This window comes from Neophocaena asiaeorientalis, unplaced genomic scaffold (genome assembly GCF_003031525.2).
Source record: "Neophocaena asiaeorientalis asiaeorientalis breed wild unplaced genomic scaffold, Neophocaena_asiaeorientalis_V1.1 scaffold65, whole genome shotgun sequence".
In the NCBI taxonomy this organism is placed as follows: domain Eukaryota; kingdom Metazoa; phylum Chordata; class Mammalia; order Artiodactyla; family Phocoenidae; genus Neophocaena; species Neophocaena asiaeorientalis.
This window is the reverse complement of record NW_020173215.1, coordinates 2,046,635-2,072,491: the sequence shown is the minus strand read 5'-3', so window position 1 is coordinate 2,072,491 and position 25,857 is coordinate 2,046,635. Positions and strand designations below refer to the sequence as shown.

Genomic DNA, 25,857 nt, shown 5'->3' with positions numbered 1-25,857 from the left:
GGGGTTAATATCCAAAATACATAAATAAATTTTATACATATATATTACAATGAAATATTACTCAGCCATAAAAAAGAATGAAATCTTCCCATTTGCAACAACACGGATGGATCTAGAGGGTATTATGCCAAGTGAAATAAGTCAGAGAAAGATCAGGATCAGATGATTTCACTTATATGTGGAATCTAAAAAACAAAACAAACAGAAACAAACTCAGATACAAAGAACAAAGGGATATTTGCTAGATGGGAGGAGGGTGAGGGGGCTAGGCACACAGGGGAAGGTGATTAAGAGGTACAAACTTCCAGTTATAAAGTAAGTAAGTCACAGAGAAGTAATGTACAGCATAAGGAATATAGTCAATACTGAAATAACTTTGGATGGTGACAGACGGTTGGTTACTAGACTTTATCAAGGTGATCATTTCCTAATGTATTTAAAAGTGAATCACTATGACTTACACCTGAAACTAATACTGTTCGTCAACTATATTTCAATTAAAAAAAAAGTGTGGTCCACAAACTATCTGATACTGTTCATGATGAAGTAAGTAGAAAAAATGAGAATAAGCATTTAGAAGCTTTTATTGCAATTTGACAGAGTAATTTTACATCTGTTGAATCTAATAAAAATTTCTCTTTTTTAACTTATTTTTCCAATAATTTACTTTTATCATATTTTACAACAGTGCTGATCTGTGATGTGTTGTAAATTTTTAAACCTTCCCTATGAAGTTTGAGAAGCATTGATCTAGAAGACAATTAAATCAAGACTCAGAACAATCTAAATTACAAATACAAATCTGAAAATAATAAGGGTAAATGGGAAGGAAACGCTGGACATTGGATGAACTTGCCAAAGAAAGAAGATTTATAGAGAGAAAAAGAGGGTTTAGGACTAAGAAATAAGGAACTTCTACATCTGATGATTAGGTGGAAGAGGGTAAGCCTGCAAAGGGAACTAATGAAGTACCAACCAAAGGAAGGAGAAAAACTCATTGATTTTGATGACACGTAAGTCAAGAAATAAAGTGTTTCAAGAAGATAGAAATGGCTGACAATACCAAAAGCTGCTGAGGGGTCAAGTAAAGTAAGTAATGAAAAACCATCCATTGGATTTACCAACGTGGAGATCATCAGTGACCAGGGTACAGGCAGTTTCCATGGAATAATGAGGTGGATGTCAAATAGGAATAGGCTATGGAGTAAGTGAGAGATGAGGAGGCAGGGACCCCTCCTTTTAAGAAGTCTTGCAGTGGAGGGTGGTGATAAAAAGTGCGCAGCTTTTGTTTAAAGATGAAAGAGAAGGGGCTTCCCTGGTGGCGCAGTGGTTGAGAGTCCGCCTGCCGATGCAGCGGACACGGGTTCGTGCCCCGGTCCGGGAAGATCCCACGTGCCGCGGAGCGGCTAGGCCCGTGAGCCATGGCCGCTGAGCCTGCGCGTCTGGAGCCTGTGCTCCGCAACGGGAGAGGCCACAACAGTGAGAGGCCCACGCACCGCAAAAAAAGAAAAAAAAAAAAAAAAAAAAAAAAAAGTGAAAGAGAAATCAGTAGGTTTAAATGTCAATGGGAAGGATCCAGTTTAAAAAGAGACTGAATATGCCCAACAGAACAAGTTGTCCTCCGACCCCCAAAAAGCCTGAAAATACAATGTTAACTGGAAGATTGTCTTTAGGGTCTGCACTAGACATAAATAAAATCTTGCCACTAGGTTAATCTGATCCCTTTTTCAAAGCTACAAAACATCACGCCTGCTAAAAGCTTTACCAACTCAATGCTTTTCACTTAAATCCGTTCTCCCAAGTCAAGGTTGCTGTGATCTAGGTCCATGGCTTTAGAATCAAATACATCTGGACTCAAAAAAAGCCTCTGCCGTTTAGTTAGGACCTGTGTAACCTGGGGGGAAGGGTGGGGGGGGGAATAGCGTTAACTTTTCTTTCTCTGTAAAATGAACATAATAATACAGTACCCATCTCCCAAAGCTCTGCGCAGAATAAATGAGATACATGAAATACCCAAGCTCCTGCTAGCACCCGTGCGCACTTAACAGCTGTTTAATTAAATACCAGAACCCCGTGTAGTAGGAAATAAGCCAACTTTCCGTTTTAAAGGCACATTAACGTCTCTTAGGAGGGACATACCGACAGCGGTACTGAACTGGGCTTTCAGTTTTTTAGTACAGGTATACTATTATCGCTAGAGACAAGCGACTTCGCAGTTAAATACGCCGTTAATCTTAAATAAGGCAAAACCGTTTCAAGCGCAATTTAGAAATTCAAAGCAATTTACAGAAGAGCTTGACTTAGCCACTAAGTCATTTCTGCCCAACTTCTCTAGTGCAGGCGCGGCTTCGAGTGTCTTACATACTTCTGTGCCTCTCGCACACCTCTGTCTCACCCAACTTTTTAAAAACCTTTACACCTCAAGGCAGAATCGCTAGGTTTTCGTCCTCTCGGGCGGCGCCCCCTCGGCCTCGGGTCTCCCTCTCAGAACTCTTTACCCTTTTCTAAGAAGTTGATCACCACCAGTGTCCCGGCCGCCACGGCAGAAGCTGTGGCCCCGGCAGAAAAGGAAGCAGCGGAGGCCGAGGGCGAACCATTCCCGGCGCTTTGGTTCAACCGTTTTCTGTTCTTCTTGGACGACATGATCGGAAGACAGCCCGAGAGAAGCAGCTGCAAAGCCGGCTCAACGTGCGCGCTTCGCTGAGAGAAAAACTTCCGGGGCAGAAACCAGCGAGGCTCCGTCCCGCGCCGTAATCCCCTGAGTGGAGAGCAGCAAGAGTGGGAGAACATAGCGTCTTCAGAATCCGCTGTCGTTGAAGATGTGGAAGACGTTCTGACTTTCCCCACAGAAGACGGATTAGGTGGACGGAACCCTCATTTAGATTATAAATTCCTGAAAAACAGGACTTTTTCGTATCTCCGCCTCCTTCTCTATCCCTGAACAAAATGTCTGTTGAATTAAACTGAGGTGGGGGTGGGGGGAACAGGGGAGGGAAGGGGAGTGGTGGGAAAGTTCTGTCGCTTTCCTTGAGCTGGGCAAATTCTTGAGAGGAGCCGGTCGACCGGACTTCGCCGTCTCCTCTACCTAGCGCTGCAGACCCCTGCTCAACTCTGAGAATGCGTGAGTGACACTCTTCTAAAACTTACGGTAGTGCCGTCACTCCCAGGCCGCGTGATTTGGAAGCGTCCGCTTGGGCCACGAGGGCCGGTGCGGAGATGCCGCAGCTACTGAGAGGGGGTCGCTGGCGTGCGGTGTTGGCGCGGGCCCGCCGCGCAGTGCTCTTTGCAGGGCCCCGTGGGGCCTCGGGCGGCCCGGGTTGCGCTCGGGACGCCACCTCCGGAGCCGGCGAGCTGCGGGGCGAGCTTGACAGATTCGGGGGCGTCTCCGTGCGCCTGGCGCGGCTGGACGCAATGCACCGCTTGGACCCGGTCGCCTTCCAGAGGGCTTTGCAGGGCAAGTGCGCCTGGTCCGAGGCTCCCCTGCCTTTCTAAGGAAGTAACCGCGGCCCCCAACCCCGAGTCGCGCCTGAGGGAAGGAGAGAGGGCGTGCCTGACCCGCAGCCGTTTTGTGCCTTTCGTTCTTGTGCCCTTGGCTGGGAGGTCTCTGAGGCGGTTGGGTGAAATGGTGACGAGCTCAGACTTTGGGATCGGCAGCCCTTGTTTCTGGTCATCTTTCTAGTGTGTGACCTTGGGCAAGTTCTGTAAACCACCGTTTTCTCATCTGTAAAACCAGGTAATAGGAGCTCATGGGATGGCTGAGAGATAAATTGCGTAATGCATATGAAGTGCCTCGCACGGTATCTGCCACGTATTTAACGCTCTGTAAATGTTTGTTGATATTATTACGCTCTCGTTTACTATCACTTACCGACCCTTCGTTTCGCCGGACAGTTTGCCCAAGGCAGAACCGTAGCACTTTCTAGTACAGGTGGTGGACAGTGAGTGGGCCAGAGAGGTTCTGAGTGGTCGTATTTGTGCACAAGTTGGGTCAGGAGCTGTGGCGCCGAGAACTAGAGTTTGCTTTTCCTTAGTAACAAGCCTTTTGTGATTCACCGGGGAGATTGGTGAGTGGTTTCAGTCTCCAGTGGGAAAACTCGCCACTCTCTTTGAACCTTGAGGCCAGTGATAAGAAAGATAGCTTGGATGGAGGAGCCTTCACTTTGAGAGCCCGTGATTTGGCGGAGCAGCCCGTTTTTCAGACTGCCCCTGAGGGCCCTTATAATCAACTTGAAAGCTAGCATGGAAACTCATCCTCTCACACTTAGAGGAAACTGAAAGTAATCTTTATCCTATGGAGCAATATGGCAAGTGAGCATCTATGGAAATATAACTGAGCTAGTCGTTTTCATCTTCAACCATCCTCAGTTATAAACAGTTTACCTCTTCACCTTGTTTTCTCTCCTCGGGAACAGCTGCTAACTACAACAGTGTTAACGCTACGAGAATCAAATGTTCATCCTCTAATATGTGCACGTTTGTGTGGGTAGACACAGGTATTTATTGTACACACTTGTTACTTGTCAGTGATTAAAGCACTACCTCAGTCAGGAAGGCAAAGCAGAAAGTGGGTTGAATTTGGAGTCACACATCCAGGTTTCAAGTCCCAGGTTTTGCCACATGCTTAACGAGGCATTAGGAAAATCACCGCTGAAAATACTTGCCTCTTAGTTTGCTCATGTGAATAATGCCCACTCTAACTACTTTACTGGATAGATATGGTAATCAAAGATAAATTACATGAAACTAATTTATAAACTCGGAAGTACCATATTCTTTTGTATCTTTTTAATAAATTCTTCTGTACTTACTAAGTGCTAGACACTGTTTTAAGAACTTCAAAAGTATTGATTCATTTAATCCTCATACCTGTGAGGTAGGTACTGTTATTATCCCCATTTCAAAGATGATGGTACTAAGAGACAGATTAACTTCCCCTGGCTCTAGAATTTGTTCTTGGCTGCACTATAAGAGCTATTGCTGGTTTTTTTGTTATTGAGTCAAACAAAAGTGAATGGTATTGCCTATAGAAAGAATCTTAAAATTATCTGAGAAGAAAGCCTGGTAGGAAGTCTAAATGTATTCTTTCTTTTCAAGTAAATAGAACTGATTGCCTATAATGTATTAGCAATGGTTGTTTTGCACGTGAGGTCTATTCTTTTACTGTTCCCGTTATTGATAACTAAAGTTAGATGGATGAAGAGGTAACATGTTGCTAAGCTTCACATATATCTGCATCAGTGGGGAAATAACACTTGTTCTGGTTTTTGCTGTGCCGCTCACTAGCTGTGTGACTTTAGACAAGCCAGTCATTGAATAGGAATTGAGCCCCAGTGCATAATCTCATGTTAACCTGGATGATTGCAAATGCACAAAATATTAATTAGGATTAGAAAAACAGTAACAGGTGTCATCGGGCAATGTGTAGTAAGTTCTAGCAAATCTACTAGAAAGTAGTCCTTAGGTTCACATTTGGAAAGCACGTGAGGAAAGCTTATTGTCAAAGAGGTGGTATGTGAGCTCACTTAGAGGGCTGGATCTGAGCAGAGGAATGAGAGAAAGAGGAGGAAGAAGCATTAAAGTTTATTAGTGAAGCAGAGAAGAAAGAAAGCATTTTAAAAAGGATTCTTGGGCTTTGAGCATTGGAGCCAGAAAAATGCCTGTAAGCAAAACTAAGGTGGCTGGTGTAGGAATCAGTTTTGAATATAGGTGTGAAGTTTGAGGCAGCAGCCTTCAGAAGATGCGAGCAGCTGAAGAGCAGAAAAATTCAGTGTTCAGTGAGGCCAAGACTAGGCAGCCACCCTTGCGTAGTTGTTAGCTGAAGCAGTAGCAGTGGACAGGTTCTCCAAGCCAGAGTGTAAAGAGAAAAAATAGGAAACAAGTGACTATACTTGTAGAACTTCAGCTTTTTCGTTTGATTGGAATGATTGGGAAGGAGAACACGGGGACTTTCTGGGGTGATAGAAATGTTCTGTAATCTTGACTGGAGCGTGGGTGGCACAGATGTATGCATAGGTCAAAACTCACCAAATGTTCACTTAAGGTTTGTGCATTTCACTTTATGTAATTCTGTCAGTTTTTAAAAAGATTTAATCAGAGAAGGATTGATGAGAGAAGGATCTGAAGGGGCGCCACAGCCCCAAATCAAAAGGTACGTTAAATTAAGGCTCCCATATTGTCTGTCACTGTGTTAGGCACACTGACTTCAAAAAGGTGGAGCAAGATGGTCCTTAACCAGGAGATGCTTACTGCAGAGGCCATAGAAGAGGAGGGAAAGGAATCTAACCATTAAACAAATAATCAAGTCTTCCCCCTCTCTCCACACACACTTTACAGGATTGTTGTAAAGATCGCGATGGTGGATGGAGAAAGTGATCTGAAAAGTTTTTCTAAAACTGTGGAAGTATTCATTTCTTCACCTATAAATTAGGGGTGATAATACCTGCCTTTCATGTTGTGAGAACTTAATGAAACCGTGTATCTAAAATGTCTGGAATTTAGTAAGGGCCATATAAATGTTAGCATCTTTTTTCCCTGGCTCAATCTCAACTAATAAAGTAAGAGAATTTAAAGTCAAAGACCGAAAATCTATTTTAATGTTTGTCATGGTATAATTTGTAATAAAGGAAAGTTAGAAACAATCTAAATGTCCAAAAGTAGGAGGTCAGTTAAGTAGTTTTTGGTAGACCTATATGAGGAGAATTACACAGTCATTAAAAATGTGTGTTAAAGAATTTTAAGGCATAGCAAAACATTTATAATGTGTAGTAAAAAAAATGTTGTAAATTATATATGGTATGTCAATTCCAAAATTATATTCATGTAAAAAATGTCGATTTTAAATTTATCTGTGTGCTAATGTGAAGTTTTGATTTCTTCATTGTACTTTATTTTGAAAATTTTCTAGAACTACCATACATTATTTAACAACAAAGTTATATTTTTCACCTTGAAATGTATAAACCAAAAATATATGTATATATATGTGTGTGTGTATATATATATATACACACACACATATATATATGAGAGACAGGACTTTTAAAGGAAAAGTAAATAAAAGCCCATAATAGTCATTTATAAAGATGACAACCAAGATTGTTAAAAGGAACAACAATGAAATGGTGTTTTATTTAAATCAGTTTATTTGTTCATTTTAATACAATTATTGAGCACCAATTGTGTGCCAGGTATTGTGTCAGGTGATATATAAAGATCATCACTATATTGACTTTATTTTCGAGGAATTCAGTCTGGTGGAAAAATCATATATAATTATAAAACGTGGTAGTTTACGTGCTGCTGGTGTATGTGAACAGTACATTTTGCGATTCCCCCGTGCCGCCCGCCCACCCCCAAAGAGAGCTAACTAGTAAGGGAAGTGGAGCTTAAACTTGGCTTCCTGGAGGAGGTGACACCCAGAGATGAGTTTTACTTTATTCCACTCCTCTCACTGGAAAATATTTACAGATGTTTATCTTCTGTGTTTTAGCTGCAATACAGAAATGGAGATCAGAAGGTAGAGTAGCAGTATGGCTGCACATTCCCATCCTCCAAAGTCGATTTATTGCCCCTGCCGCTTCCCTGGGCTTCTGCTTTCACCACGCAGAATCGGACTCATCCACGCTGACTCTGTGGCTGGGAGAGGGGCCCAGCAGATTACCAGGATATGCTACACATCAAGTGGGAGTTGCAGGTCTGTTTCAAACTAATGTTAATCACAATTAACTTTTTAAAGGTTCACCCAGTGTCTTCTTACAGATGAGCCAGTAGTCGGTTCATGTGGAATGAATAAGTTGATTAAATGATTGTCCTCCTTGGAACTGCAGCTGGTATTGATACTTTAAATAGATGAAGTTTGCCTTATGAATCAGCAGAGGGCAGCACAGAGAACAAGCAAGTTTAGTTTTTCAAAGGATATGTTTGAACATGTTTTTCATGGATATGTGAACTTCACTACTGAAATAGTAACAATGAATTGGGATCAGGGGATAGATTCATTTCATTATGGTAAAACATATTAGTACTAATTATGTGATTTAGTAAAATAAAAGATAACTTTTAAGTTGAATTGAAGGCAAAGCAAACCAGTTTTTCAGTGATTTGAACATTACTTCTTAGAGACATTTACATTAAGTTATTGTGCCAAACAGTTGTTTTAAAATAGCATAATTTAAATACAGAATTTTGAAGTCACTGGTTAGCTTCAGAGAGAGTCTTGAGAGAAGACTTGCTTTAGGTGAAGACAGGAGTTCTCACATTGTAGAGAGTGCATCAGAATCACCGGGAGGGCTTGTTAAAACAGATTGCTGGGCCCCAGCCCCAAGAGTTTCTAATTCAGTTGGTCTGGGGTAGGGCCTGAGAATTGCTTTTTCTAATAAGTGCTCTGCTGCTACAGCTGCTAGTGTTGATGCTGGTCCTAGGACTATCCTTTGAGAACCAGGGTTAAGAAAACTAGATTTCCCAAAAAACAAAAATAGAAAAGAATCCTTATGACTTACTATGAAATAAAGTAGTAATATGTATTATTAGTAATTTATTAATAATAGTATTATTTGCCTTTATATAATTTACAAGAGTTTTTAAAGGTAGTTTGCATCTTTGAAGTCTCTTAAAGGAGTTGTTCAAGGATTTCTAATGTTTTCTCTGTCCACGGTCTCACTCCCCTCTAGCAAGTAGAGGCAATTCAGCAACTTCCCATTCAGCTCTACTTCAAAAGACCACTTGAAAATTTGATGGCAGCCTCACACTTCATGGGAAAGACATAGAGATAATTGTCAATTCATTGGTACAGACTTTCAAAGCAGAGTTTCCAGTTAGTACTACAGAATTGGTAATATATGCGTAAAGAGTATCCTATGAAGAACTTGTTTATAACCAAGTACAGTATGGTATAGTAGAGTTAAGATACATCACAGGAGTTCAGGGAATGAGAGGTCGGAAACTTGATGAGAGTCTTGAAGGCCAGCTAGGATTTGAAGTGGCTGTTGGGATCAGGAGGTGGTGTGAGGAATTCTTCTGGGAAGGTACAGAGTTTTTAGGTGAAGAGAGAATAGCTGACACTTGTTTATAAGCTGCAGAAGGCATAGCTGGTGAAGGGAGTCACAGCCCGCCACCCCAAGTGCCCCTTTGGCACGTTGATCATTCTGAGCTTTTCTACCACGAAGAGGAAAACATTCTTGTCACCGGAGCCGGGGAGCTGGCACAGAGATGAATCTGTGCAAACCTCGTGAAAACAGCCATTATATTCTGTTAGTTCCCCAAATAGTTCCTAGTCACTTTTTCACAGTTTACCTTCCTTAGCCCACACCCCTTTTCCTCTTGTCATTTCTGCACAATTTATCCCTCTTTTTTAAAATGGAACATAAGCCCCTGGGTCTAACACTTTGGGGGGATCTTCACTTCTTTCTATGAAGTTCTCCTCCCCTACTCAGGCCACGTAAAATTATTAACATCAAATAAAATTTATATACTTCTTATCCATTTATCTGTACTTTGTCAGTTCAACTCACAGGTCTCAGACACAGAACCTAAGCGGGTAGAAGAAAAAAATCTTTCCTCCCCTACAGTGGAATGGAGTGAGCTATGGCTCTCTTTCTGTTCTTCATGCAGCAAGCTTTTATCTGCCTCAGAGCCTTTAAACCTACTGGCTCCTCTTCCTGCAGTGCTCTTCCCCAGGGCTTTGTTTATCGAGCTCTTTAGAGCTGAAGTATCTCCTCAGGAAAGCTCCTGACCTTACTGTATAAAATAGAGTCCTCCCACCTGCCAGTCCCATCATCCTTTGTCCCTTTATCCTCTGTTTTTCTTTATAGTACTTACACAGTTTGAAATTATGTCATATACTTAATCGACCCCACAATAATATAAACTCCAGGAAGGCAGGTATTTTATCTGTCTTGTTTACCATTTTATCCTCAGGCTAAACACAGTGTCTGGTGTAAAGTAGGTGCTCAATAAATATTTCTCAAATGAATGGTTGGGTAGATCTTCAGTTGGCAATGTCAGCCCTCTGAAAAGGCAGTTGTAGCGTGGTGAAGGGGCAGTGTCGCACAGTGAGAAGAATACCTGCTTGGGACCCAGACAGGACATCAGTTTTAGGGTTGTGTGAACTTGGGCACTCAAAATTATACCACTCACAGGATTATTATGAGGAATAGCTGACATAATGCACCTAAGGCACTTAGTATAGTACCTGACTAATTATAATATAATAATAACCTCTATTTAATCCCTGATCTCTTCGGCTTTATTTAACTTTTATGTTGTGACCCACAGGGGTCGCTCACATTGTGTTTAGCAGTGCTGATTTTGGCTCATGTTTATAGTGAATTAGGAAAAATTCAATTTGAGCAATCACAAATTATTAAAATTTAAGAATAGGTTTTCCTGGCATTCTATCCCTTGTAAAGTCCAATTAAATTACAGTTTATATTTTCTAATAGAATCCAACATTAAATTATATCTCACTTTGTGGTTTCCCTTCTTGGCTTTGAAATACTAAAATGTGGTGTTTTAATTTCAGAGAACATAGTTCTTCCTTGTGTTGCACATATCTATTCCCTACTATATTTTACCTTTACAGAGTATTTATCACCATCTCATGTTCTGTGTAATTAATTTTTTATTTATTTGTCACCTCCTCAAACACACACCAGAACGCGAACCCTGTAACGGTGGGGAATTTTGTTTTGTTCACCACTGTATCCCTAGCACCTAGAAAAGTACCTGACACATAATAGGATCTCAATTAATATGCTATACATAGAACCTGTATGTATTATATATAGGAGCTCGGTTAATATTAAAAGAATGGATGATTAAGTGGAAAATATGGTTTTTTCGTTGTTTGTTTTTGTTTTTTTTGCGGTACGTTGGCCTCTCACTGCCGTGGCCTCTCCCACCGCGGAGCACAGGCTCCGGACACGCAGGCCCAGCGGCCATGGCTCACGGGCCCAGCCGCTCCGCGGCATGTGGGATCCTCCCGGACCGGGGCACGAACCCGCGTCCCCTGCATCGTCAGGCAGACCCCCAACCACTGCCCCACCAGGAAAGACCGGAAAATATGTTTTTAACAGTATCTTCCCACATTATGTAAATACAAATAATTTTAAAATTAAAGCATTTAAAGGGACCTAATACAAATCATTAGTGTCATTTGTATTTTTGACCTAGGATTACCCAAAGAGAGAAAAAAAAAAACAAAAACTTATTTTTGAGATCCTAACATCTAGTAAAATGCCTAGTACACTGGGCAATGTATATAATGAATGAGTAAATGAAAGCAATGGACTAGAACTTGAATATTCCAAAGCAATATATTGGTAAGTTATAACATTGTGTACATAACATGGTAAAGAAATTTAAGTGCTTTAAGGAGGAGGTCTTGAACTGAATATTTAGATATTTAAGATTTGGATCATCAGGGAGTACAACCCATGCTTATACATAGTGATTCAAGGAATAAAAATGAGAATGGAAAAGTCAATTCATTGACTCAATAAATCTTTTTAGACATTTAAAATTGGACACTAATAGATGATCTTATTTGCAAAACAGAAATAGAGATGCAGACATAGAGAACAAACATATAGACACCAAAGGAGGAAGCGGGAAGGGGGGTGGGATGAATTGGGAGACTGGGACTGACACATATACACTATTGATACTAGCATAAAAATAGATAACTAATGAAGACCTACTGTATAGCACAGGGAACTCTACTCAGTGCTCTGTGGTGACCTAAATGGGAAGGAAATCCAAAAAAAGGGGTTATATGTATACGTATAGCTGATTCATTTTGCTGTACAGTAGAAACTAACACAACATTGTAAAGCAACTATACTCCAATAAAACTTAATTTAAAAAAAATAAAATTGGACACTAAAAGCTAAAAAAGGATAGAAAGATTATTTATACTGTCAGGAATAGATGATTTAGAGAAGGAGATGCAAATGATTATCCTACGAGTTAGCATATGCTAGAATCATCATTGGTACTCCTAAGTTGTTAAAAGAACCTAGATAACTGAGCAACTGATTTCTTGCTGGAGAAATTTACAACTCTTCATGAATGAGGTGGTTATTTGAAGTAGGCCTTCAGGGATGGGTAGGATTTTGATGACCACAGGTAATAGTGTGGGAGTAGTCTGAGGTGAATGAAATTCATATTTCTCAATTATCTTCCCCCCCCAACAGGAGCTGTATTTGATGAAAATACTAGAAAAATATTGGTTGTACAAGATCGAAATAAAGTAAGTTGTTTCTGCTTTATAAATTGCTTTCTAAATGTTCTATCTAGAGAAAAATAAAGTGTAGAATTTTGATATGCTCAAAGAATTATAGAAAGATTTTTTTAATTTACTCTGATCAATATTTTTTTATTGACATATGCTTGATTTACAATGTTGTGGTAATTTCTGCTGTACAGCAAAGTGATTCAGTCATATATATATATTCTTTTTTAAATATTCTTTTCCATTATGGTTTATCATAGGATATTGAGTATAGTACTCTATGCTATACATTAGGACCTTGTTGTTTATCCCCTGTACATATAAAAGCTTACATCTGTTAACCCCAACCTCCCACTCCATCTCTCCCCCAACCCTTTCCCCCTTGGCAACCACCAGTCTGTTCTCTATGTTCATGAGTCTGTTTCTGTTTCATAGACAGATTCATTTGTGTCATATTTTAGATTCCACACATAAGTGATATCATATGGTATTTATCTTTCTCTTTTTGACTTACTTAGTATGATAATCCATAATTGCATCCATGTTGCTGAAATGGCATTATTTTGTTATTTTTTATGGCTAAGTAGTATTCTATTATATATATGTACCACATCTTCTTTATCCATTCATCTGTCAATGAACATTTAGGTTGTTTCCTAGTCTTGGCTGTTGTGAATAGTGGTGCTATGGTATGAGGGAGTGTTCTAATTTCATTGATTTACATGTGGCTCTCCTACTTTGCCAACATCATTTGCTGAAGAGACTGTTTTTTTCCCATTGTATATTCTTGCCTTCTTTATCAAAGATTAATTGACCGTAGGTATGTGGGTTTATTTCTGGGCTCTCTATTCTGTTCCATATTTCTGTTTTAGTGCCAATACCATGCTGTTTTGATGACTATAGCTTTGTAGTATTGTCTGAAGTCTGGCAGGGTTATACCTCCTGCTTTGTTCTTTTTCCTGAGGATTGCATTGGCAATTCTGGGTCTTTTATGGTTCCATATGAATTTTGGGATTTTTCTGGTTCTGTGAAAAATGTCATGGGTAATTTGATATGGATCACATTAAATATGTAGATCACTTTGGGTAGTATGGCCATTTTAACAATATTAATTCTTCCAATCCAAGAGTATGGGATATCTTAGAAAGATATTTTTAAAGTCATTTCTGAGACGTTGTTGATCATTTGGATACTTATTTAATCCAAAAAACACTTATCCAGTCCTTAAAAATGTCAGAGTAACCTAAGTATTCCTAAGTATTATTTTATGACTACAAAAAAATTATAAATGGCTGTATTTAATTAGGAAGACAAACTCTGTTTCTAACAAGCTGTTAAGATATTATTCCACTCATTCAATATTCATTAAGCTCCTACTCTGAGCCAGGTGCTAAGAATACAAAGATTAATAAGACAGTATCCCTGATGTCCTGTAGCTTACTATCCATTTGGGAAAGTAGTCATATAACAGATTGTTAACAATTAACTTCACCTTTAAAAAGCCCCTAAAGACTTCTCCTTCAAAGTAACATTTAAACTGGGTCTTGAAGAAGGAGTAGGAGATTCGAGGCAAAACAAAAACAAAACAAAACAAAACAAAAACCAGGGTGGGGAAGGGAGGTGGGGTAGAAAAACAGACTGAGAAAATAGAATTGCATATATAAATGCACAGAGTTCAGAAAGGCGCTGACATGGTGTCTTAGTCCATTCATGCTGCTATAACAAAAATACCATAGACTGGATAGCTTAAACAACAAAACATTTTTTTTCCTAATTATTATTTTATTTTGGAGTATAGTTGATTAACAATGTTGTGCTAGTTTTAGGTGTACAGCAAAGTGATTCCATTATACATATACATCTATCTATTCTTCTTCAAATTCTTTTCCCATTTAAGTTATTAAAGAATATTGAGCAGAGTTCCCTGTGCTATACAATAGGTCCCTGGTGATTATTTTGTATATAGTGGTGTGTATATGTTAATCCAAAACTTCTAATTTATCCCTCCCCCCGACGTTTCCCCCACCTGGCAACCACAAGTCTGCTTTCAAAGTCTGTGATTCTGTTTCTGATTTGCAAATAAGTTCATTTGTCTCTCTTTTTTTTTTTTAACATTTCACACATAAGTGACATCATATGATATTGTCTTTGTCTGACTTCATTTAGCATGATAATGTCTAGGTCCATCCATGCAAATGGCATTATTTCATTCTTTTTTTATGGCTGAGTAATAGTCATTGTATATATATATATATATATACCACATCTTCTTTATCTGTTCATCTGTCCATGGAAATTTAGGTTGCTTTCATGTCTTGGCATGTAAATAGCATTGCAATGAATACTGGTTGTATGTATCTTTTCGAATCATGCTTTTCTTTGGATATATGCCCAGGAGTGGATTGCTGGATCATATGGTAATTCTATATTTAGTTTTTTAAGGAACCTCCATACTGTTCTCTATAGTGACCGTACCAACTTACATTCCCAGCAACAGTATAGGAGGATTCCCTTTTCTCCACACCCTCTCCAGCATTTATTGTTTGTAGACTTCTTGATGATGCCCATTTTGACTGGTGTGAGGCGATACCTCATTATAGTTTTGATTTGCATTTCTTTAAAAATTAGTGATGTTGATCATCTTTTCATGTGTTTGTTGGCCATCTGTCTTCTTTGGAGAACTACTTAGGTCTTCTGCCCATTTTTTCATTGGGTTGTTTGGGGTTTTTTTGATATTGAGCTGCATGAGCTGTTTGTATATTTTGGAGGTTAATCCCTGGTTGGTAGCTTCATTTGCAAATATTTTCTCCCATTCTGAGGGTTGACTTTTTGTCTTGCTTATGGTTTCCTTTGCTATGCAAAAGCTTTTAAGTTTAATTATGTCTCATTTACTTATTTTCTTCTCTGTTCTCACAGCTCCCAGGGGCTCAGCTTTGGATTTGGCCCTGCCTCTGCGTGTGGGTTGCTGGAGGGCGTCTGTTTTTTGCTCAGACAGGACAAGGTTAAAGGAGCCACTGATTCAGGGGCTCTGGCTCACTCAGGCCGGGGGGGAGGGAGGGGCATGGAGTGTGGGGCGGGCCTGCGGCGGCAGAGACCGGCGTCACGTTGCACCAGCCTGAGGCACACTGTGCGTTCTCCTGGGGGAGTTGTCCCTGGATCCGAGACCCTGGCAGTGGCGGGCTGCACAGGCTCCCTGGAAGGGGGGGGTGGATAGTTGGTGGCGGCAGCTGCACCCTTGGCGTCTCATGCCTGTCTCCGGGGTCCGCGCTTTTAGCCGCGGCTCATGCCCGTCTCTGTAGCTCCTTTAAGCAGCGTTCTTAATCCCCTCTCCTCGCGCAACAGGAAACAAAGAGGGAAGAAAAAGTGTCTTGCTTTTTCAGCAGGTCCATACTTTTCCCCGGACTCCCTCCCTGCCAGCCGTGGCACACTAACGCCCTGCAGGCTGTGTTCACGCCGCCAACCCCAGTCCTCTCCCTGCGCTCCTACCGAAGCCCGAGCCTCAGCTCCCAGCCCCGCCCGCCCCGGCAGGGGAGCAGACAGGCCTCTCGGGCTGGTGAATGCCGGTCGGCGCTGATCCTCTGTGCAGGAATCTCTCCGCTCTGCCCCCTGCACCTGTTGCTGTGCTCTCCTCCGCAGCTCCGAAGCTTTCCTCCTCCGCCACCCACAGTCTCCGCCCGCGAAGGGGCTTCTAGTGTGTGGAAACCTTTCCTCCTTCACAGCTCCCTCCCACTGGTGCAGGTCCCGTCCCTATTCTTTTGTCTCTGTTTATTCTTTATTCTTTTTCCCTACCCACGTACATGGGGGGTTTCTTGCCTTTTGGGATGTCTGAGGTCTTCTGCCAGCATTCAGCAGCTGTTCAGTAGGAGTTGTTCCACGTGTAGATGTATTTCTGGTGTATCTGTGGGGAGGAAGGTGATCTCCGTGTCTTACTCTTACGCCATCTTCGATAAAATCTCCAGAAAAGATCTTGCTTTTTTTTTTTTTTTTTGCGGTATACGGGCCTCTCACTGTTGTGGCCTCTCCCGTTGCGGAGCACAGACTCCAGATGCGCAGGCTCAGCAGCCATGGCTCACAGGCCCCCAGCTGCTCCGCGGCACGTGGGATCTTCCCAGACCGGGGCATGAACCCGTGTCCCCTGCATCAGCAGGCAGACTCTCAACCACTGCGCCACCAGGGAAGCCCTCTAATTTCATTCTTTTACTTGTAGCTGTCCAATTTTCCCACCACCACTTATTGAAGAGTCTGTGTTTTCTCCATTGCATATTCTTGCCTCCTTTGTCATAGATTAGGTGACCATAGGTGGGAGGATTTATCTCTGGGCTTTCTATCCTGTTCCATTGATGTATATTTCTGTTTTTGTGCCAGTACCATACTGTCTTGATTACTGTAGCTTTGTAGTATAGTCTGAAGTCAGGGATCCTGATTCCTCCAGCTCCATTTTTCTTTCTCAAGATTGCTTTGGCTCTTCAGGTTCTTTGTTGTTTCATACAAATTGTAAAATTTTTTATTCTAGTTCTGTGAAAAATGCCATTGGTAATTTGATAGGGATTGCATTGAATCTGTAGATTGCTTTGGGTAGTATAGTCATTTTCACAATATTGATTTTTCCAATCCAAGAACATGGTATGTCTCTCCATCTGTTTGTGTCATCTTCCATTTCTTTCATCAGCACATTATAGTTTTCAGAGTACAGGTCTTTTGCCTCCTTAGATTTGTCTTGTTCCCTGAAATAAGCTTGTATTACTATAAACTTCTCTCTTAGAACTGCTTTTAATGCATCCCAAAGGTTTTGGATTGTCGTTTTTTCGTTGGTAGGTGTGTTATTCTTTTTGATGCAATGGTAAATGGGATTGTTTCTTTAATTTCTCTTTCTGATCTTTCATTGTTAGTGTATAGGAATGCAAGGTATTTTTGTGTGTTAATTTTGTATTCTGCAACTTTACTGAATTCATTGATGAACTCTAGTAGTTTTCTGGTAGCATCTTTAGGATTTCCTATGTATAATCTCATGTCATCTGCAAACTGACAGTTCTACTTCTCCAATTTGGATCCCTTTTATATCTTTCTCTTCTCTGATTGCTGTAACTAGGACTTCCAAAATTACGTTGAATAAAAATGGTGAGAGTGTACATCCTTGTCTTGTTCCTGATCTTAGAGGAAATGCTTTCAGCTTTTCACCATTGAGAATGATGTTAGCTGTAGGGTTGTCATATGTAGCCTTTATTATGTTGAGGTAGGTTCCCTCTGTGCCCACTTTCTTCATAGTTTTTATCATAAATCAGTGTTCAATTTTGTCAAAAGCTTTTTGTGCATCTATTGAGATCATCATAGGGTTTTTTTATTTTTATTCTTCAGTTTCTTAATGTTGTTTATCACACTGATTGACTTGCGGATATTTAAGAATCCTTGCATCCCTGGGATAAATCCCACTTGATCATGGTGTATGATTCTTTTAATGTATTGTTGGATTCAGTTTGCTAGTATTTGATTGAGGATTTTTGTATCTATGTTCATCAGTGATATTGGCCTGTGAATTTTTGTGTGTGTGTGTGTGGTATCTTTGTCTGGTTTTGGCCTCATGGAATGAATTTAGGAATGTCCCTTCCTCTGCAATTTCTTGGAAGAGTTTCAGAAGGAGAGGTGTTAACTCTTCTCTAAATGTTTGGTAGAATTCACCTGTGAAGCCACCTGGTCCTGGACGTTTGTTCGGTGGGGGTTTTTTAATCACAGCTTCAATTTCAATATTTGTGATTGGCCTGTTCATATTTTCTATTTCTTCCTGGTTCAGTCTTGGGAGATTGGACCTTTCTTAGAATTTGTCCATTTTATTGGCATATAGTTGCTTTTAGTAGTCTCATATGATCTCATGTATTTCTGTGTTGTCCATTGTAACTTCTTTTTTATTTCTTATTTTATTGATTTGAGTTCTCTTCCTTTTTTTTCTTGATGAGTCTGGCAAAAGATTTATCAGATTTGTTTATCTTTTCACAGAGCCATCTTTTAGTTTTGATCTTTGCTGTTGTTTTCTTCATCTCTGTTTCATTTATTTCAGCTCTGATCCTTATGGTTTCTTTCCTTCAACTAACTTGGGGTTTTGTTTGCTCGTCTTTCTCTAGTTGTTCTAGGTATACGGTTAGGGTGTATATTCGAGATTTTTCTTGTTTCCTGAGATAAGCTTGTGTCACTATAAACTTCCCTCTTAGAACTGCTTTTGCTGTGTCCCACAAGTTTTGGATCATTGTGTTTTCATTGTAATTTGTCTCTAGGTATTTTTCATTTCCTCTTAGAATTCTTCAGTGGTCCATTGGCTGTTTAGTCTCCACGTTTGTGTTTTTTACAGTTTTCTTCTTGTATGTGATTTCTAATCTCAAAACGTTGTGGTTGGAAAAGTTGCTTGATATAATTTCAGTTTTCTTAAATTTACTGGGGCTTGATTTGTGGCCTAAGATGTGGTCTATCCAGGAGAATGTTCCATGTGCACTTGAGAAGAACGTGTATTCTGCTGCTTTCAGATGGAAAGTTCTGTAAATATTAGTTAAGTCTATGTGGTCTATTGTGTTATTTAAGGTCTGTGTTTCCTTATTGATTTTCTGTCTGGATGATCTGTCTGTTGATGAAAGTGGGTTGTGAAAGTCCCCCACTATTATTGTGGTAACTGTCAATTTCTCCTTTTATGGCTGTTAACATTTGCCTCATACATTGAGTACCTCTCTATTGGGTACATATGTATTTACAATTGTTATATTTTCTTATACTGATCCCTTGATCCTTATGTAGTATCCTTCTTTGTCTCTCATAACAGCCTGTAAAGTCTGTTTTGTCTGATTTGAGTATTGTTGCTCCAGCTTTCTTTTGATTTCCATTTGCATGGAATACCTTTTTCCATCCCCTCACTTTCTGTATAAGTCCCTAGATCTGAAATGTGTCTCTTGTAGACTGTGTGTATATGGGTCTTGTCTTTGTATCCATTCAGCCAGTCTCCGTCTTTTGGTTGGGCCATTTAATCCATTTACATTTAAGGTAATTATTGACATGTATGTTCTTATTGCCATTTTGTTAGTTGTTTTGGGTTTGTTTTTGTAGGGTTTTTTTCTTCCCTTTTTTGTTCTCTTGTGATTTGATGACTATCTTTTCTGTTGTGTTTGGATTGCTTTTTCTTTTTTGTGTGTGTGTGTATCTATTGCAGATTTTCGGTTTGCAGTTCCCATGAGGTTTTGATGTAGCAGGCCATATATATATTAGATTGTTTTAAGTTGCTGGTCTCTTAATTTCCAAACCATTTCCAATATCCTCCATTTGTACTCTGCTTTGCTCACAATTTCTGGTTTTCCTATCATATTTGTGTGTAGATGATTTCCAACCTTAACTGTATGTTTGCCTTTACCAGTGAGCTTTCTCATTCATAATTTTCTAGCTCCTAGTTGTGACCTTTTCTGCCTAGAGAAGTTCCTTTACCATTTATTGTAAAGCTAGTTTGGTGGTGCTGAATTCTCTTAGCTTTTGCTTGTCCGTAAAGGTTTTGATTTCTCCATCGAATCTGAACGAGAGCCTTACTGGATACATTATTTTTTGTTCTAGGTTTTTCCCTTTCATCTCTTTAAATATCGTGCCACTTCCTTCTTGCCTGAATAGTTACTGCTGAAAACTCAGCTGTTAACCTTATTGGGGATTCCCTTGTATTTTATTTGATGCTTTCCTCCTTCACAGCTCCCTCCCTGGGGCTCAGGTCCCATTGGATTCCTTTCTCTCTCTTTTTTTTCCTTTATTGTTTTGTCTTAACTCGGTTATGTGGAAGTTTTCTTCCCATTCTGCCAGCATTCACTAGATGTTCTGTGTGAATCATTCCACTTGTCTTTGTGTTTTTGATGTATTTGGGGGAGGAGGTAAACCTCTAATAGTTTTGTGTGGAGTCTTTAGAGTTTCCTGTATGGAGTATCATGTCATCTGTGTATAAATACAATTTTGCCTCTTCCCTTCTGGTTTGGATACTTTTTATTTCTTGTCTCATTGCTGTGGCTAGGACTGCCAATACTATGTTGAATAGAAATGGTGAGAGTGGGCATCCTTATCTTGTTCCAGAACTTAGTGGGATGGCTTTCAGCTTTTCACCACTGAGTATTATGTTGCCTGTGGATTTGTCTTAAATGGCTTTTATTACAGAGATATTTTCCCTCTATACCCACTTTGTTGAGAGTTTTTATCATGAATGGATGTTGGATGTTGTGGAATGCTTTTTCTGCATCTGTTGAGATGACCATGTGGTTTTTGTCTTTCCTTTTGTTAATGTGGTGTGTCACGTTGATTGATTTGCATATGTTGAACCATTCTTGCAACCCTGGAATTAATTCAACTTGATCTTGGTTTTTGATCTTTGTATGTATTGTTGGATTTGGTTTTCTAGTATTTTGTTGATGATTTTTGCATCTGTGTTCATCAAAGATGTTGGCCTGTAATTTTCTTTTTTTGTAGTGTCTTTGTCTGGTTTTGGTATTACGGTGATGGTCGCTTCATAGAATGAATTTGGGAGTGTTCCCTCCTCCTCAGTCTTTTGGAATAGTTTGAGGAGGATAGGTATAAGTTCTTCTTTCTATGTTTGGTAGAATCCCCCAGTGAAGCTGTCCAGTCCTGGGTTATTGTTTGCAGTTTTTTTAATTACAGATTCTGTTTCACATCTAGAGGTTGGTCTGTTCAAGTTACCTATTTCTTCTTGACTCAGTTTTGGCAGGCTGTATGTTTCTAAAATTTGTCCGTTTCTTCTAGGTTGTTCAGTTTGTTGGCATATAACTGTTCATAGGATTCTGTTAGGATTTTTTTTTCTTATTTGTGGTGGTATCAGTTGTTATTTCTTCTCTTTCATTTCTTAATTTGTTTATTTGGGTTCTCTCTTCTTTTTTTTCTTGATGAACCTGCCTAGAGGTTTGTCAATTTTGTTTTATCTTTTCAAAAATGCAGGTCTTGCCTTTATTGATCTTTTCTCTTGTTTATTTGGATCTCTCTTCTATTTCCTCTCTGATCTTTATTATTTCTTTCCTTCTGCTGACTTTGCTGACTTTGGATTTTGTGCATTCTTCTTTTTCTAAAATTCTTTCAGTTGGTAGGTTAGGTTGTTTATTTGAGATTTTTCTTGTTTCTTGAAGAAGTCCCGTATTGCTATGAACTTCCCTTATAGAACTGCTTTTGCTGCATCCTATGGATTTTTGTAAGGTTGTGTTTTTATTTTCATCTGTCTCGGGTATTTTCTGATTTCCTCTTTGATTTCATTGTTGACCCATTGGTTTTTTAGTAGCATATTGTTTAGTCTCCACGTGTTCATTCTTTTCCCAGTTTTCTTTCTGTGGTTAATTTCTAGTTTCATGTAGTCAGAAAAGATGCTTGAGGTAAATTCTATCCTCTTAAATTTGTTGAGGCTTGTTTTGTGTCCTAGTATGTGTTTTATCCTAGAGAATGTTCCATGTGCACTTGAGAAGAATGTTTATTTTGGTTTTTTTGGATGTAGTGTCCTGTAAACATCAATTAAGTCCAACTGGTCTATTGTGTCATTTAGGACCTCTGTTGCTTTATTGATTTTCTGTCTGTAATATTTGTCTGTTGATATCAGTGGGGTGTTAAAGTCTCCTACTGTTATTGTATTTCTGTCAGTTTCTCCCTTTATGTCTGTTATGTATTTGTTTTATATATTTAAGTGCTCTTATATTGGGTGCATATATGTTACAGTGTAATATCAGGTTTTTTGTATTGATCCCTTTCATCCTTATAAAGTGTCCATCTTTGTCTTTCTTTGTAGACTTTTTTAAAAAGTTTGTTTTGTCCGATACGAGTATTGCTACCCCTGCTTTCTGGTTTCCATTTGCATGAAATACCTTTTCCATCCCCTCACTTTCAACCTGTGTGTGTATTTCACCCTAAAGTGAGTCTCTTGTCCACAGCATATTATAGGTTTTTTTTTTTTAAATCCAGTCTGTCACTCTGTGTCTTCTGATCAGAGCATTTAGTCCGTTGACACATAAAGTAATTATTGATAGGTATGTACTTGTTGCCATTTAAAACCTTGTTTTCCAGTTGTTTTTGTAGCTCTTTTTGGCTCATTTCTTCTTTTTGTTTTTCCTTTTGTGATTGATGGTTTTCTTTTTTAGTTTGCTTGAGTTTCTTTCTTTTTAGTTTTTTTGAATCTATTGTATGTTTTTGATTTGTGGCTACCCTGGTTTACAAGTATGTTGACCCATAACTGTATCTGCTTTAAATTGATAGTCATGCAAGTTCAAACACGTTCTAAAAGATTTACATTTTTATACTCCCCTCTCCCACTTTTTGTGATTTTGATATCCTGTTTTGCATCTTCATGCTTACCCTTTTACTGTTTGTTCTAGTTATAATCACTTCTACAATTTTTTAATTGTTTTTTAAATCTGTGTGCTTGCTTATTTAATTTTCAATCCTTTCATATATTTGCCTATCCTCTTGTTTTTCTTTTTCTATAGGTTCTTGCTTCTTTTCTATTTAGAGAAGACCTTTCAGTATTTCTTTTAGGATAGGTTTAGTATTGCTGAATTCCTTTAGTTTTTGCTTGTCTGAGAAATTCTTTCTCTCCTAAATGATAACCTTGCTGGGTAGAGTATCCTAGGTTGCAGGTTTTTCCCTTTCAGGTCTTTGAATATATCATGTCACTCCCTTCTGGCCTGCAGAGTTTCTGCAGAGAAATCAGCTGATAGCCTTATGGGATTCCCTTGTAACTGACTCTTTGTTTTTCTCCTGCTGCCTTTAGAATCCTCACTTTAACTTTTGCCATTTTAATTATGATATGTCTTTGTGTGTGTTCATGTTGTTTGGGACCCTCTGTGTTTCCTGTACCTGGATATGATATATGTTTCCTTCTTAAGGTTTGGAAAGTTTTCAGCCATAATTTCTTCAAATACATTTTTGATACCCTTTTTTCTCTTTTCTCCTTCTGTGCATAGGTTGGCACACTTTACATATCCCATAGATCTCGTATGTTGCTTTCATTTTTTTTCATTTGTCTTTCTGTCTGCTGTTCTGATTGGGTGATTGCCATTATTCTGTCTCCTAGATTACTTATTCCTTCTGTGTCATTTAGTCTGCTATTCATTGCTTCTAGATAGGTTTTTAATCTCAGTAATTGAATTGTCTGTTTGGTTCATTTTTAGTTTATAGTTCCTTGTTACAGTGATCTGAATTTTATTAATAGTCTTTTTTATTTTATTAATAAACTTTTATTATTTATTTTATTAATGATCTTAGTAAATTTCATTTTATTAATCTGAATTTTATTAATAATCTTTTTTTAACTTTATTTTTGGCTGCATTGGGTCTTTGTTGCTGCATGTAGGCTTTCTCTATTTGTGGTGAGCGGGGCCTACTCTTCGTTGCAGCATGTGGGCTTCTCATTGTGGTGGCTTCTCTTTTGCAGAGCATGGGCTCTAGGCACATGGGCTTCAGCAGTTGTATCACGCAGGCTCAGTAGTTGTGGCACGTGGGCTTAGTTGCTCCACAGCATGTGGGATCTTCCCAGACAAGGGATCAAACCCATTTCCCTTGCATTAGCAGGCAGATTCTTAACCACTGTGCCGCCAGGGAAGTCCCAATAATCTTTCTTAAATAAGCATTTTTATTACCTCATTTTTGGACTCAGGGTCTAATAGACTGGTGAGGTCTGTTTCATTATTTGTTCTTTCAGGAGATTTCTCTTGTTCTTTTTATTGGGAGTAGTTCCTCTGTTTTTAAACTTTCTCTGTCTCCGTGAATTTAGGAGAAACCATTATCTACTTTGATCTTGAAGGGGTGTTTTCCTGTGTAGACTGTGTGAGTCTGTTATTTTTGGTGCAAGGGCTTGTTTTGGTATAGATGCCAGCCACTTCTTTCTTCAGAGTGTGCTGGCTGTTATCCCATTGATAGGGGTTGTAATAGGTGTTGTGGTGTGCAGAACCTGTGCTAGATGAGGAGCAGGGCCTCCTCTTTGCTCCATGGCTGTCACCACCCTGTTGGGGGCAGTGTCTGCTCCCCAGTTGTTGAAGAAGCCCTAATGGTTGGGTGCAGTTAGGTTCAGTTGCCCTTGAGTGTGTGCTCTGCCCCAAAGGAGGTGACTGCAGAAGCATATAAGGCCTGTGTAGTCACAGTGAACCTGTGCACCTGTAGTTGCCCACAGTTTCGCCCAGAAGCAGCCCATGGTCTCGTCCCTTTCTCTGTTGTGTTCATCCCAGACCCAGTGCTAGGCTGTGGTGCGGAGTAGACTGGGGCTGGAGGCTGTGACTGCAGGAATTGAGGTTGCTGTGCTGCACCTGGGACCTGGGCAGCCTCTGTGGTAGACCTCTTCCAGGACCTGCCAGCCCCACATCCAGCTCCACCCTGCAGTGCGAAGTGGGTGGAGCTGGAGCCAGAGCACTCCCACGGGAAACGTACCACTGCGTACTCCTGCCCAGGGCCTGTCTGCTCAAGACGCAGCATCCAGCCACTCTGCTTTTTTATGGCACCACCTATGCATGCGCTGACCAAGTCTGCTGCAGCCGACCTGCCCCTGCTGTCCACACACCTACCACAGGCTCCGAGGTTCTCCCCAGACCACACCTCAGACCCTTCAAGTTGTCTCTGTGCAGCTATATCGAGTCCTCTCCCAGGGACTTGGAGATTTGGCAGTTAGCCACTGCACGTAATTGTGGCACGGCCCGGTGCAGCACTGACAGTGTCTGCTCAGTTTGATCCACCACCCGCATGTGTGCACTGACAGTGGTCTCTGCAGTTTGGCCCTGATCCACCTCAGGCAGCCCAGTCTGTACGTGCAGCTAGATTGAGTCTCTGCCCTTATCTCACACCAGGCTGAGGTGTGGAGTAAGCGGGACCCAGGCATTCACCCCTTCGGATTGGGAAGTGTGGCAAGGCGGCACCCGCCAGTGCTGGTCTCTTTTTGCCCTGATTGTTAGCAAGCCAGCATGCACACACTCCTCACAAGCAGAGTCTAGGCTTCTCCAGCCCCTCTATCTGACTCAGCAGATTTCCCAGCAGGCAATGGGGCTCCCTGGGCCAAGCGTCTGCCTGTATGGACCGTCTCTCCTTTACAGATGGGAATGGTAAAATATTTGGTTTGACAGCTAGATTGGGAACAGAATTAAAGAGCCTCATACACCCAAATAAGAACTATAGGCAACTAGAAGTAACAGAAGTTTTTAAGAGAAGTACCATGCTTAGAGGTCAGATGCTTTCATGCTCAGGAGTATAAGTGACGAGAATAATTACTTTGATACTTTCTGAGACTTCAGTAAATATTGGTGGATAGAGTCATACATTTTTCTCCTCATATATGTTTTTAAATTTTAAACTAATATTCATAATTATAGCTGAAAGCAGTATCAATCATTTCTCAGAAACGCTATCTGAAAGCACTCTCATGGTATTAAGTAACGTTAAAGTTTTAGTTAAGGCAGGATCTCTGACTCAAACTAAACTTTATCTTCAACAGATTTTTATTGGGTACCTAAAGTAGTATTGTGCCTAGCCATCAGTAAGTTTTATATTTGAATTGGAGTACATTATATATATGTATGTATGTATGTATATGTATATTTGATGGTAATGAGTGGAGAGTAAGTAGGAAGCAAGACTGAATGGTAAAAATAGGG

The 25,857-nt window shown here is 40.0% G+C and overlaps 2 protein-coding genes across 5 annotated transcripts in view; one reads left to right on the top strand and one right to left on the bottom strand.

The window, feature by feature from the left end:
• AFG2A (AAA ATPase AFG2A) overlaps positions 1-2,706 on the bottom strand; it is a 331,993-nt gene extending 329,287 nt beyond the window's left edge. Inside the window, exon 1 of the mRNA XM_024745165.1 lies at positions 2,499-2,706. Within this exon, the coding sequence (XP_024600933.1) occupies positions 2,499-2,643 (145 nt within the window). The 5' untranslated portion in view covers positions 2,644-2,706. The remainder of the gene's footprint in view (positions 1-2,498) is intronic.
• Positions 2,707-3,043: 337 nt separating this feature from the next.
• Positions 3,044-25,857, top strand: part of NUDT6 (nudix hydrolase 6) — a 47,076-nt gene continuing 24,262 nt past the window's right edge. Inside the window, exons 1-3 of one of the 4 annotated variants that reach the window (XM_024745161.1) lie at positions 3,044-3,121; positions 7,490-7,693; positions 12,192-12,247. In XM_024745161.1, coding sequence (XP_024600929.1) covers positions 3,118-3,121; positions 7,490-7,693; positions 12,192-12,247 — 264 coding nt within the window. In that variant the 5' untranslated portion in view covers positions 3,044-3,117. Of the gene's footprint in view, positions 3,122-3,173; positions 3,455-3,507; positions 3,734-4,430; positions 4,494-7,489; positions 7,694-12,191; positions 12,248-25,857 lie in introns of those variants that run through there. The other 3 variants (XM_024745158.1, XM_024745162.1, XM_024745159.1) reach the window with 3 other exon arrangements.